Here is a 12,633-nt window from a genome sequence, read left to right as displayed (position 1 = left end):
GCTTTCCAGTTACAAGAGCCCTTTGCATTCAAAGAAAGTAGGATTCACAAGCTGAGACTATACTGTTTATTAAACAAAGCAATGGAAACAAAGGGCTTCTCCTTTCAAAATCCCTTCTATTTAACATAGCTTTAATCAAGAAAAGAAACATACAATGCAAGAAATATGTACAGGTAGAAAAGGCATACCAACCCAAATGCAACATTAACTGAAGGGAAAACTAAAGCAATGCTCTGTAGCTGCCTGGATGTCCCTAGGGGACGGCAAGTCAATGCTTATCAGCCTTTCTCAGAAGAGACAATTTTGATTAATATCAGACCCATCTGACTCAGTCTATTAGACCCTGAAGGAAGGATATTTTCAGATAGAAAAGATATGACTGATTAATAATTCTACCCTATTGCCATTCCAAGCATTAACAACTATGTGGCACCTCTAGAAAGAGAGCCTTTGGATCTAGGAAGACACGCCCACTAAAACACCCAGGTTCCTCTGCACAATCACTTCTCGGCTCTCCCTCCCGAGAAGGGACCCGAGCCGTGGAGGTGTCACCACTGGAGAAGTGGAAACCCTACTTACATAATTTATTTCATCATCTGCAGATTTAGGGTCAATTACTCGTGACATAATTCCTGGTTGAAGATAATGAAATCTTAATAAAACTGACAAAAGCCTAAAGACAGAAGGAGTGACTGGTACTACACTCCCCGCCAGCTGACCCCGAGGTCTGACACGGTTTACACCACAGCCCTCCGAGCAGATTTCCCTTTGCTGCCAGTGGGTTCCCAGATGCGCACAAGAGGCAATGGCTTAGTCCCTCACAGAGAGGCACTCCACACCGTGCAGCTAACGCAGTCGTCAGGCGGGGCGGGGCGGGGGTCGGGGTCGGGGGTCAGTTCGTTTTAGCCCTCTGTCTGCAGGCTCCTGCCCCGTTAGCAGGCTCGGCTCACATCGCCACAGCGTTTCTCCTGATGCTCGTGATCAGCCTTCTGCCATATTCTCTGTAGTCCACGGGCTTCACGTCCATCACAGTGGCCTTAATTCGAGACTCATCCTTTGAAAAGAGAAAAGCGATTTGTGAACGAAGGAAAGAAAGCCTGTGGCCATGGGGCAATGGTTTCAATGATCCCAGCAGGAGAAATCACAAAGACACGCTGGGTTCAGAGTTCTGTCATTCCGATAAGGAAACAATGATGGTGAGAGCCCAGGGCAGAGTTTCTGGGGCCGGGAGAGTGGACAAAGGCCTCCCTTCGATACAGACCCCTCTCACCTGTCTCTCGCGCTCCCAAATGCTCAGGAACCTAGACTCCAAGCGCGATGGACCTCAGAGGACTCATGAAGTTCAATTTACTCTCTTTACAGAGCGGGAAACAGGAGCCCAGAGGAGACAGTGACTTCCTAAAGCCACACAGCGGGCTCTGAAAGCAGGGGCCGTGGGGAGCGGAGAAGCACCCACGGCAGAGGAGGGAGGCCTGCCGTGGGCCCACCTCAGCCCTGAGAGAGGCAACCTCGCTGCCCTTCACCTGCCCTGTCCACACCACTCAGGGACCGAGCAACCCTTCCATCCCTCCCTCCCGACACCACCCTGACATCGTTATCACTGACGTCTGGAGTCCCTGTCTCATTTAACGCTCACAAAACCAAGCACAGCTATCAGCAGGTATTAGGGTTAAGGTCTGACAATAAAACAGAACGAGTAAACCCTGAGGCAAGCAGAGGAGTTTTCTGAATTCTTTCCCCTTGCCGCAGGTTCTCTAGGTTGGACGCTGCCTGCAGAGGCAGAACAGGGTGAGGCCAGCTCAGGGGCTCACACGCTACAGTGTGCTCTGTACTGACTAAACCCAGTCGTATTTCTAAGCATGGTTGAGAGCAAAGCTCTGAGGCCGGACTGCCTGTGTGCCATTATTAGCTCTGCCACTTGCTAGCATGTGAGTTTAGGCAAGTTACTCATTCTCCGTATGCCTACATTGTTTTGCTGGTAAAAACGGGGCTAACGATAGTTTCTACACATAGGGTTACTGCCAGGATGCAGCGAGACAATGTATATAAAGGGTGTAGAACAGTATCTGGCAGATAGTAAGTACTCAATAAAGGCTGTTTCATCACGACTTTACAACCGTATGATGTTATGAGCAATTTAAGGAATTTTCAAGGTAATTTTAACTACATATGGTCTTTGTTTCACATACTGACTTTAGAAACCCAAACCGTGTGGAAGATGTGAGTCCATTTTGTCGGGACACAAACCAAGAACCCCCAGGTTTTAACTGAAAAGGCCACACAGCGGGACTTCCCTGGAGGTCCAGTGGTTAAGACTCCGCACTCCCAATGCAGGGGGCACAGGTTTGATCCCTGGGGAAACTAAGATCTGGCTTGCCGCAAGGCACAGCCAAAAAAAAAAAAAAAAAAGGCCACATAGCATTTTTTCTCTGGATGTTGACACTGGACGAGACCCTTAACCTCTCTTTAAGGCTGTTTCCTCATCTGAAAACACGATGATGCTTGGTACCCCAGTGCTGGGAAGATTCAATGAGTAATAAATGCAGGGTGCTTAGCGTTGGGTCTGGAACACAGTAAGCAAGGAACTGATAGTTAACACTATAATGCTGCTGGGGGTGACAAACAGCAGTTCCCCACGGCTAACCCTCCTGCACCTTGGGTGATGTTACTTACATTGTAGGTCTCCAACTTGACCCTGATCCTGAATGTAAAAGATCTGAAGTTGGCATTCTGGAAAACTTCCTCAAACGCTTGCTCGTTCTGCAAAAACAAACGTCAAACGGTAGGCATGGAAACTACCAGACCATCCGAAAATGTCCATAAGATATCTGAAAAGACTTTGAGGAAAATCCTTGAGAAAATGATCACCCCCAGTGGTTTAAAATTTCTTAGGAATAACTAAGGTGACATTTCATCACATAAAACTGTTTAGGTAGAATTTTATTAAAAACTAAAATCTGATATGAAAATAGAGGACCAGGCAAAACAGATAAAAGATACCATCATACTTTAAAGTCAATTCCAGTTATTTCTGTAAAAGGGCTTGTTGGGATTATTTTTAGAGAGCTCATGGACAATTTCAAAGAGACACAGGGGCAGAGCTAAACGGACAGAATGGAAGACAGAAAAGAAAAACACACACACACCAAAACAAATGACAAACCCTTTTTTTGTTAGTGGCTTTTATAAGTATCCTAACTGATTTGGAGGAAAACAGGGGGAAAAAATCCACAGATAGACGCTAATTTGTGTGGCCCAGAAAATATAGCTTTTATTGGTCTTTACATGTTTTATCTGAGCAAGTACCTTTCTTAAGTTTAGGATAATTAGTAATCTATTCCCTGAATTAAATAAAACTAATATGTGAAAATACTAATTTATAAAAATGAAATGGAGAAAGTTCTCTTATGAAAGAAAGTTATTTCATAAGAATTCCACCTGACAACATGAAATAAGCAAGTACCTTATACGTGAATTTAAACCAGGATTTGATTCAACTTTTCAGAAAACTGTTTATTACATTAAAAAGGCACATCTGGAATGGATAAAGATGTGGTACATATACACAATGGAATACTACTCATCCATAAAAAAGAATGAAATAATGCCATTTGCAGCAACATGGATGCAACTAGAGATGATCATACTAAATAAGTCAGAAAAAGAAAGACAAATACCATATATGTGGAATCTAAAATATCACACAAATGAACCTATCTACAAAGCAGAAACAGACTCACAGACATAGAGAACAGACTTGTGGTTACCAAGGTGGGGAGAGAGGGATGGACTGGGAGTTTGGGGTTAGTAGATGTAAACTATTACATTTAGAATGGATAAGAAGGTCTTACTGTAGCACAGGGAACTATTCAATGTCCCGGGATAAACCATAATGGACTTAAAGTCCAACACAGACTCAAAAAAAAAAAACAAACAAAAAACAAAGGCACATCTGTACTTCAGCTTATTTCAGAAGACACCTTCCAGATCTCAAGTGATTGCAGGCACACCAACTCTTGGTGTGCTAACAGTAACGGGAGAAAAAATGCTGGAAAGTGCTGTTTTTAAAGCATTTTCTATACATTACTTCATGCCTCATTGTTAGCACATCCAAGGTGGACACAATTAGACAGAATTGGATGAGCTCTCAAATAATCATCAGTGAGAAACTATATAACACCCAAAAGCAGCAAACCAAAAAATATTAAAGAGCACAAAATGGGTAAGTGTTATAGCACGGGAACTATTACAGTAATAAGACAAGACGCGGCTGACCTTCTCTTTTAACTCCCCAAGATAAGCAGTGCTTTGTCCAAGGATGGCCTCTGCAGACTCCTGGAAACATGTGACCCACTGATTCTCTTGAAAGTCAGCAATATTTACCTAAAAAACACAACTTTACATTATTTCAGCAAAGAAATAATGAAAGGAAGACACACTAAGGAGACAGGGAGATTAACTTTTTCTACTCATTAAAATAATTTCCAGGGAAAAAACCCATTTCCACTATATATGCCATATTCTTTCCAAAGAACGTAAAAAGTATCCAAGAAAGAAGCTCCAAATGTAAGTCTGGATCACAGCAGGAACACGATGTGGTGTGTATGTGTGATTTCAGATCTCAGCGGAGATACAGCCCAACTAAACTCTCCTTCAGACACAGAATCTGGACACAAGGGACTCAGTGGCCGTCCAGCCACAATGGCCTTTGGACTAAAGGTTTTGAACAAGCCACCAAAGTCCTCTGCATTTTAAATTGTACATCCTTCAGTCACCAGGAGGCACTCCATAAGACAGCTCTCAGTCACTGCTGGCATCCCAGACAACTGGAAAGCCTGAACTAAAGACAGTGCCAGGCACTTGGTAGGCACTCAAGAAACACCACAGTGGTCCTCATCCACCCATTCTACTTACTGACAGGATCATGCGGTACTTGAAATTGGGAAATTCACTGTCACACTTCTCGCAGCGGTACAATCCATTCTGTTGATCAATCACTTTCTTATTGCAGTCCTGAGTTGGGCAGGCCTGGTACATACAGTTCTCTTTGCGAAGATACACCACTGTCGCCACAGAGCTAAAATAGTCGGGCTTCAGCAGAAAAGAGTGACATGAGACACAGAGCACAGGCCTATGTTCAGGACTGGACTTGCCCTTACACGTGAGGGGTAAGTGTTTACATATTCTAATTCTCATGATCACAATGTGATTACTGGGAATAATTCATTCTACAGTTTTAGAAGTCACCTGTGCTGATTATAAAACCCATGAAGGTAATAAGCCAAGTTATAAAGCATATTATTCCTTAATAATAAAAGAATTAATTCTAAATTAGACTAAATTAATTAAAACTGAAACAGATTATATGAAAAACAAAGACTTCAAGAGACAAAGACGTGTTCCTCCTGTTCCTCTGCCCCTCCAAAGGTAACAGAACCAGGAAATACAGAGGAATGCAGTAAAATCTAGCAGTTATGTTCAACCATTCCTCCCACATTAAAAACAACAGCAATGATTTCTAGCGTCTAGATTCAACCTTCTCTCTATTTGGCCAGGTGTCAGCAAGCTTTTTCTGTACAAAGCTAGACAGTAACTAATTCAGGCTTTACGAGCCATCGGGTCACAGTCTTCGCTGCAGCCACTCACCCTGCTGCTGTGGTGCAAGATCGTTCACAGACAGTATGGAGATGAGAGCAGGTGGCTGGTTTCAATGCGCTTGTATTTACAACAGGCAGCAGGCTGGATATGGCCCGTGGGCCTGTTTGTGAATCCCTGGTCTAAGTCATCAAATTCAGAATGCAAAAAGACTGAACAAGTGTCTTCAAAGTGGAGACGTCACTGATAAGTAGGTGTAGCAAGGGTCAAGCCATGTGCATGGGCTTTATGTTGCTATTTGCTTTGCCTTTTAACTCTCATGGAAAGGATACGGGATGGATAATTTTGGGGGGCAAGCAGTTCCCTCTGGGTGTACTCAATTCAGGGCCAGGTCAGCAGCCTCTGGGGCTTCCTGATGTTTCAGAACAGAAGAGGCGAAACAATACGGTGGATGTTTAAAGAGCTTGGGCAAACCCTCACTCTAAAAGGCCCTAGAGAAGGGGAGTCTCTGAGGAGAATGCCCGAAGGATGTTTCTGTATTTCCAGGTAAGGTCCAGATTCAAGTGTGACTTGAAAGTTTGGGTGCGAACAGGTACTCTCTAGGCCTGATTTCTTGTTACATACTGTCTACCCCTAGATCTAAGAAAGAGACTGGTTGACAAGAGACACAGATCTGTCCAGTGTTTCATTCTCAGGACGCTGTATAACAGCATTATGAATTGCAGTCAGTCACTGACAATGACGAATAAGAGAGTATAGCGAAATGGGACAGTAAGGAATAAAAACTATATTGTATAATATGAAAATAAAATAGCAGGAATTACTGGTTTGGGGAGCATAAAGGAGAAATAAATGATTTAAATATTGAATTGCTGACAGAATACAGGTTTAGATTAAGATGGGAGGAGGGTCATTAGATACAAACATTAACAAGTCAAATACCAGAGCCATTCTTGTCAGAGAATATCAGCAGCGCTCAGCCCACGAGACGTTAATATTTTACAGCCAGTGAGGGCACATGTGAGCCGCCCGATGTCTGACGCTGAGACTGACTAATGCTCAGCGTGAGCTATAATCTCAAAAGCCACCTTCTTGGTATACGGGCATTTCAGTTTGCAGGAACAATCAGAGAAAAGACATATGGGCCTCAAGGCAGCTCATAAAATACACAACCTGATTACTACCACTTTGCTAAGATCCCTCTGAGAACTACACAACTCTCTAAGTCAGGGCCTGAACATCTTTCTGCCTCAACCTACCTGAGGGATGTAACATACTCCTATTCGAAAGCACAGCTCCTTCATTCTGGCCGGGATCCTCAGCCATCACGCCATGCTCTGGGCAGAGCCCCAGGTGAGACTCATAGCTCTGAATTAAGGTCTAACCGCTGGTACCACAAATGGAATCTGAAAACTATTGTCTCGCATATTTTACATGCTTTTGTGAAGAAAGCTAGGAATGCAGATACCTTGTCACCTTGGCCCAAGTTCTCTGATTTAACCTCATATAAAGTTTTCCAGTTGGTGTTGCTCCCTCCTATTCCTCCACCCTTTAGATCAGAGATGGAAACGCCAGCTAAGGCTTGTCCTTCCGAGTCAAACCTGAAAAACAAAGAATAACAGGCACTATATATGCTTATTGAATATGATACTTGTTCCTACATGCTATATATGGGCTATCCACTCCCCACCCAACTTCTTCTTTTTCTTTCTTTCTTTTTTTCTTTTTTTGGCTGTGTTGGGTCTTCGTTGCGCGGGCTTTCTCTACCTGTGGCGAGCGCAGGCTACTCTTCGTTGCAGTACGTGGGCTTCTTATTGTGGTGGCTTCTCTTGTTGTGGAGCACGGATTCTAGGTGTGCGGGCTTCAGTAGTTGTGGCACACGGGCTTCAGTAGTTGTGGCACGTGGGCTCAGCAGTTGTGGCATGCAGGGTCAGTAGTTGTGGCTCATGGTCTCTAGAGCGGCCTCAGTAGTTGTGGTGCACGGGCTTAGTTGCTCTGCAGCATGTGGGATCTTCCCGGACCAGGGCTCGAACCCGCGTCCCCTGCATTGGCAGGCGGATTCTTAACCACTGCGCCACCAGGGAAGCCCCGCCCCCACCCCCCACCCCTCACCCAACTTTCATAGGTCATGGCCAAGTGAGCTGATGGTAGTATCTTCCTCATTGTATCTTAAGTCTATTGAAGAAATGGAATGACCTCTTTTTTATCTCAATTGCTTTGATGCCCCCCAGTGGTCAAGAAAGACAGTGCCCAACGACCACAGAAACTTTTATTGAATTAGCTTTGCATATCAACACTGGCCGGAGGGCCCAAGGCCTAAAAACAGTAACCTGGAAAGTCAACAACAAAAAAAGCCACAATGGAGAGCTGTAGTATAGTTCTTTGGGCTACTGATGCTCATTTTTGCTCAGCAGCTGCATTTTTATCATCACTGAAATGTATCAGGATAGAAAGGGACAGTTGACATATTTTAACAGGGTAGCAAAAAGTGTTCCCACGGTGAAAGATCTTTTAAGCCTGGTATAATTTCAAAAGATTATAAGATTCAAAGTAATTTATTAGAAGGTATTTTTCTGTTTCCTTGTAGATTTACCTTCTTAGCGAGATTTTACTCATGCCAATATATATATATATATTTTTTTAAGTTATTTTCTTTTTTTAATTTTATTTTTGGCTGTGTTGGGTCTTTGTTGCTGCATGGGGGCTTTCTCTAGTTGCGGCGAGCAGGGGCTACTCTTTGTTGTGGTGCGCGGGCTTCTCATTGCTGTGGCTTCTCTTTTTGCGGAGCACAGGCTTTAGGCACGTGGGCTTCAGTAGTTGTGGCACGCGGGCTCAGTAGTTGTGGCTCACGGGCTTAGTTGCTCTGCGGCATGTGGGATCTTCCTGGACCAGGGATTGAACCCACATCCCCTGCATTGGAAGGCGGATTCTTTTTTTTTTTTTTCGGTATGCGGGCCTCTCACTGTTGTGGCCTCTCCCGTTGCGGAACACAGGCTCTGGATGCGCAGGCTCAGCAGCCATGGCTCACAGGCCCAGCAGCCATGGCTCACAGGCCCAGCCGCTCTGTGGCATGTGGGATCTTCCCAGACCAGGCACGAACCCGTGTCCCCTGCATCGGCAGGCAGACTCTCAACCACTGCGCCACCAGGGAAGCCCGGAAGGTGGATTCTTAACCACTGAGCGCACCACCAGGGAAGTCACATTTATGCTGTTATTAAAGTTGAAATTAATTTATGTTAAATTATTATAAAATTGATTACATTTCTTGATCACATATCAGCTAATATGAAGGAAAGGGGGCCCGAGAGGAAGTGTCTCAGAAACATACTTGTGGCAGGGAAGAGTCTGAGATTAAAAACATGCCGATGTTACCCAAAAGGAGGATAACTAGAAGTAACCACATACAGAACAGGCTCCTTACAAAGAGAGCATGGAACAGAATGGATGCCACCCTAAGCTGCAGACAATTGCCTTGTTGTTCTGTCAGATCAGCGGCTAAATCTGTCACAGAGGCACAGCAAGCGCCATAAATCTGTTTCACCACAACTAGCTACATGAGTTTACGGTTTCAAAAACTCCAAGGAGACATTTGCCAGCGAAGACAGCTAACCGGAGTCAACAGAGCAAGGAGAGAGGCAGCCCTTCTTACAGTAAAAACGCCACATCGTTGCAACCAAGATCTAAACATCTCCAGTCCTTGCCTAGTGGGACGTGGACACTGAGCTTCTCTTTGATCAATGCCAAGTTCTTTTATTCTAGAGGCAGCCATGTCTTTTTATGTTGACTGGGATCACAATTATCGACAAGAAAAATACGAAGACCTTAATGTGGGCACGCAATTGAACTGGGGTCGAGCTCCAGAGCCTGAAAGGAAATCAAGCAATAAGAACAAACCAAAGCTGTGATTACATCTGGTCAGGTTATTAACGAATGGGTCTTCCCTTATAATGCGATGCCAGCTACCAGAAGAGTTAAATACAGATCCACAGGGACCACATGCACAAGGCTGGCTTAAGTGACATGATCATGCCAGTAGACATTTCATGAAACTATTCAAATACTAGTGCAACTGGTTCACATTAGGCTCAAACAAAAGTGGGGAGTATGTAATATGAGCTAATTCCTTAGTCACTCAAACCCTAAGACATGGTTGGAAACCAACACACTCCCCCCTGTGACCACAGCTACACAAATTATTTAAGCTCAGGCTAGTTCCAGGGCTTTCCCTGACCACATCAATGCTTGCACACCATGCTGCAGCTTGAAGTGCTCTTTTAAAGCATCGTTTTAACACCCTAAACAGCTAGACATAGTGAGGAGATTTTAGTAGGCTCTCCTCATCCCCCGAGCGCTTCACGAATAACAACACATGCCCACAAAGGCCCACTGTGCCCACCGCACTTGAGCAGAGTCCAGTGAATACATACTAGAAGATGCAATCGGCACCAGAGACTGGACGGAAAAAGAAGCACTCTCTCCCCCGACGCTGCAGAAGCCCACAGCTTTGAGTCATGAAAAGAAAGATGCCTCCACTCACAGAGCTTCACCGTACAGCTGCCACCACCGGCCTCACCTGCTTCGCAGGATCCAGGTCAGCAGGCAGCATTCCCGTCCTAATTGCTCCCTGCGACTCTCCAGGTTTGTCATGGGATTACAGGTCTGTCAGCTGAAGGGCTTTAGAGCCATCCTTTCAGAAGGCACAATGTCTCCAAGAAATACAGGCACTGCTCCACCCAGAAACGAAGCTCTCTGCTTGGCAGACAGCTCATATACCGATCGTGGGAACCAAAAGAACCAGCTCTTCTCCAAACTAAGGCTCAAATAACCCTTGTGTTTAGCCCCATAAAACCTACCATCCACGAAGCTTGTAGGCCTCTGGGATGTCAGGGTTCACAATGACGGTACTCGAAGACAGTACAGAGAGGCTCCGTCCACCAAAATCAGAAACTCTGGCTCCTTTGATCGCCATCACGGGTTGTCTAGAACCATCAAATCTATCAGCCTGCATAACGACAAAGACACCAAACAAATACAAACAATTGTCACTAGCGAGAAGAATGCACAAAACATTTTTACAGAAAACAAGGGAAACAGCCAACAGTAGAGTGAATGCAATAAATGGCACATGGAATCTATACAAGAGAAATTCACACACATCAAAACTAATCGAGAATTAGAGGAAAGAGCGTTTCACTATGTAAAATCTACATCAGCAAATCTCACAGAAGTGAATCAAATAAAGGTTTTCAAATACTCCCCAGATAGTCCAACCCTTCATTAGGAAGGGTCTACACAGCCGACATGGCCAAAGCCCCACCGCTTCCGGGGCAAGACCACCACCCTGGAAGCTCTTTACGTCTTTGCCTCTCTGCACGTGCTCTGACCTCTCAACGCGGGTACTCACATCTTCTCCCCACAGAGTAGCATTCACCACTTTCCCTGACATGTCCATCAAATAGATATTCCTCTTAGAGACTTCTCTGTTGTTAGACTTCACTGTGATTTTAGTGACATCTTCATAGCTCTTGCAGATTCCGATTATGTCTAAAACACAGGCACAACATTTTAGCAAGAGATGGTCAAGGCTCCCATTACAGCATGACCAGAGGTTGGACAGCAAGCACGGAAGTCTCATGCCTCCCCTATGTGTTGCAAACAGAACTAATAATCACCACTCTCTTCATTCTCGCACACATACTTACCTACAAGTGAGTCTTTAGGCTTGTTCTCTAGGTCACCAACCCCTGTGAAATCAAACTGGACTGTGGGTAAATGATGACCATCTTCACAGGGCATGACAGAAGTCTCATTATTGAAGGTCATCTCATAGTCGTTTTTGACGGCTGTGAACTGTTTGTTGGCAATCTTCAGGGTGCCTTTAGAGAAGTAATAGACCTGTAAAAGAGGCCAAGCTATGGAACGTGCGATAGGCCATCAAATTGGATATAAAAACCCTTTACAGATCACATAGCTCTCCAACAGACAGCATCCCTTCACCCCATCGCTCGGCTGTTCCCATTCTAGACTCCATGCTACTGTACCTTGTTCACATCAATAAGAGGAAAGAACTTGTCCGCTTGCTCGTTGAAAGCAGTCGCTCTGATTTCGCCCTGCAGAAGCATGCGAGAACAGGTTAGAATTGGGGAGTTCAAGTTTTACCAGTGAAAAACAGGACATCTTAGTGTCAAAATGACATCTTTAAAGCAGTAGCACAGTCACCCCAGAAACACACAGTTCACAGTCACATATTCAAGTTAGTAACCCTGATGAAACAACCCAAGTTTAACTGGTTGATCCCGTTACTGTGCTTCGTTAACCTCAAGTTAGAAACCTAAAAAAATAAATAAATAAAAATTTTCGAACACTGAGTGACAGGACCGAAGCCCCCAGGGAAGTGTGCTGAGCCACTGTGATTCACCAGTTTCCCTCATGTTTGCACCCAGCGAGGAATTGCTTCATACTCAGGAGTCACTGCCAAAAATGTTAAAAACAAGTCATACTTTCAAGTTGCTTGTGATTGGATTTTCACTTTTACTTTTCCATCAGTCAAAATGCTACAGATGGAGAAGAAACTTAAATTAACAGCTGAATTTTTAGCCAAATGACAGATGATACCAATAATTTGGTTAAAAAAAAAATTAGGTTCTGACACTGATTCTGCCCTCACAGTCAATACATTTTAGGGTATTATCCCATCTTTGAAAAAAAATAAAATAAAACAAAAACAAACCAACTGTTATTTTCGGCCCTGTTAGAGGTTTCAACAAATAGGAAATATGCAGCAGTTTGAAAAGAATGGTTGAAGTATACATTAGGAGTTATAAACAAAACTAATGGGGCTTCCCTGGTGGCGCAGTGGTTGAGAGTACGCCTGCCGATGCAGGGGACACGGGTTTGTGCCCCAGTCCGGGAGGATCCCACATGCCGCGGAGCGGCTGGGCCCGTGAGCCATGGCCGCTGAGCCTGCGCGTCCGGAGCCTGTGCTCCACAATGGGAGAGGCCACAACAGTGAGAGGTCCGCGTACCGCAAAACAAAAA

The 12,633-nt window shown here is 44.5% G+C and overlaps 1 protein-coding gene across 3 annotated transcripts in view; it reads right to left on the bottom strand.

Annotated features, from left to right (window-relative positions):
- Window positions 1-52: 52 nt before the first annotated feature.
- The window catches only part of RPA1 (replication protein A1), a 52,350-nt gene continuing 39,769 nt past the window's right edge, over window positions 53-12,633 (bottom strand). For all 3 annotated transcript variants that reach the window (XM_033423269.2, XM_004267055.4, XM_033423270.2), the window contains 9 exons: window positions 11,637-11,705; window positions 11,298-11,490; window positions 11,000-11,139; window positions 10,449-10,597; window positions 7,064-7,196; window positions 4,915-5,091; window positions 4,276-4,383; window positions 2,674-2,760; window positions 53-1,054 (listed from right to left, as the gene is read on the bottom strand). In XM_033423269.2, the coding sequence (XP_033279160.1) occupies window positions 947-1,054; window positions 2,674-2,760; window positions 4,276-4,383; window positions 4,915-5,091; window positions 7,064-7,196; window positions 10,449-10,597; window positions 11,000-11,139; window positions 11,298-11,490; window positions 11,637-11,705 (1,164 nt within the window). In that variant the 3' untranslated portion in view covers window positions 53-946. The remainder of the gene's footprint in view (window positions 1,055-2,673; window positions 2,761-4,275; window positions 4,384-4,914; window positions 5,092-7,063; window positions 7,197-10,448; window positions 10,598-10,999; window positions 11,140-11,297; window positions 11,491-11,636; window positions 11,706-12,633) is intronic.

The sequence above is a fragment of the Orcinus orca genome, chromosome 19 (genome assembly GCF_937001465.1).
Source record: "Orcinus orca chromosome 19, mOrcOrc1.1, whole genome shotgun sequence".
Classification (NCBI taxonomy): domain Eukaryota; kingdom Metazoa; phylum Chordata; class Mammalia; order Artiodactyla; family Delphinidae; genus Orcinus; species Orcinus orca.
Note: the sequence above shows the minus strand (reverse complement) of the source record. Positions and strands in the feature narration are given on the sequence as shown.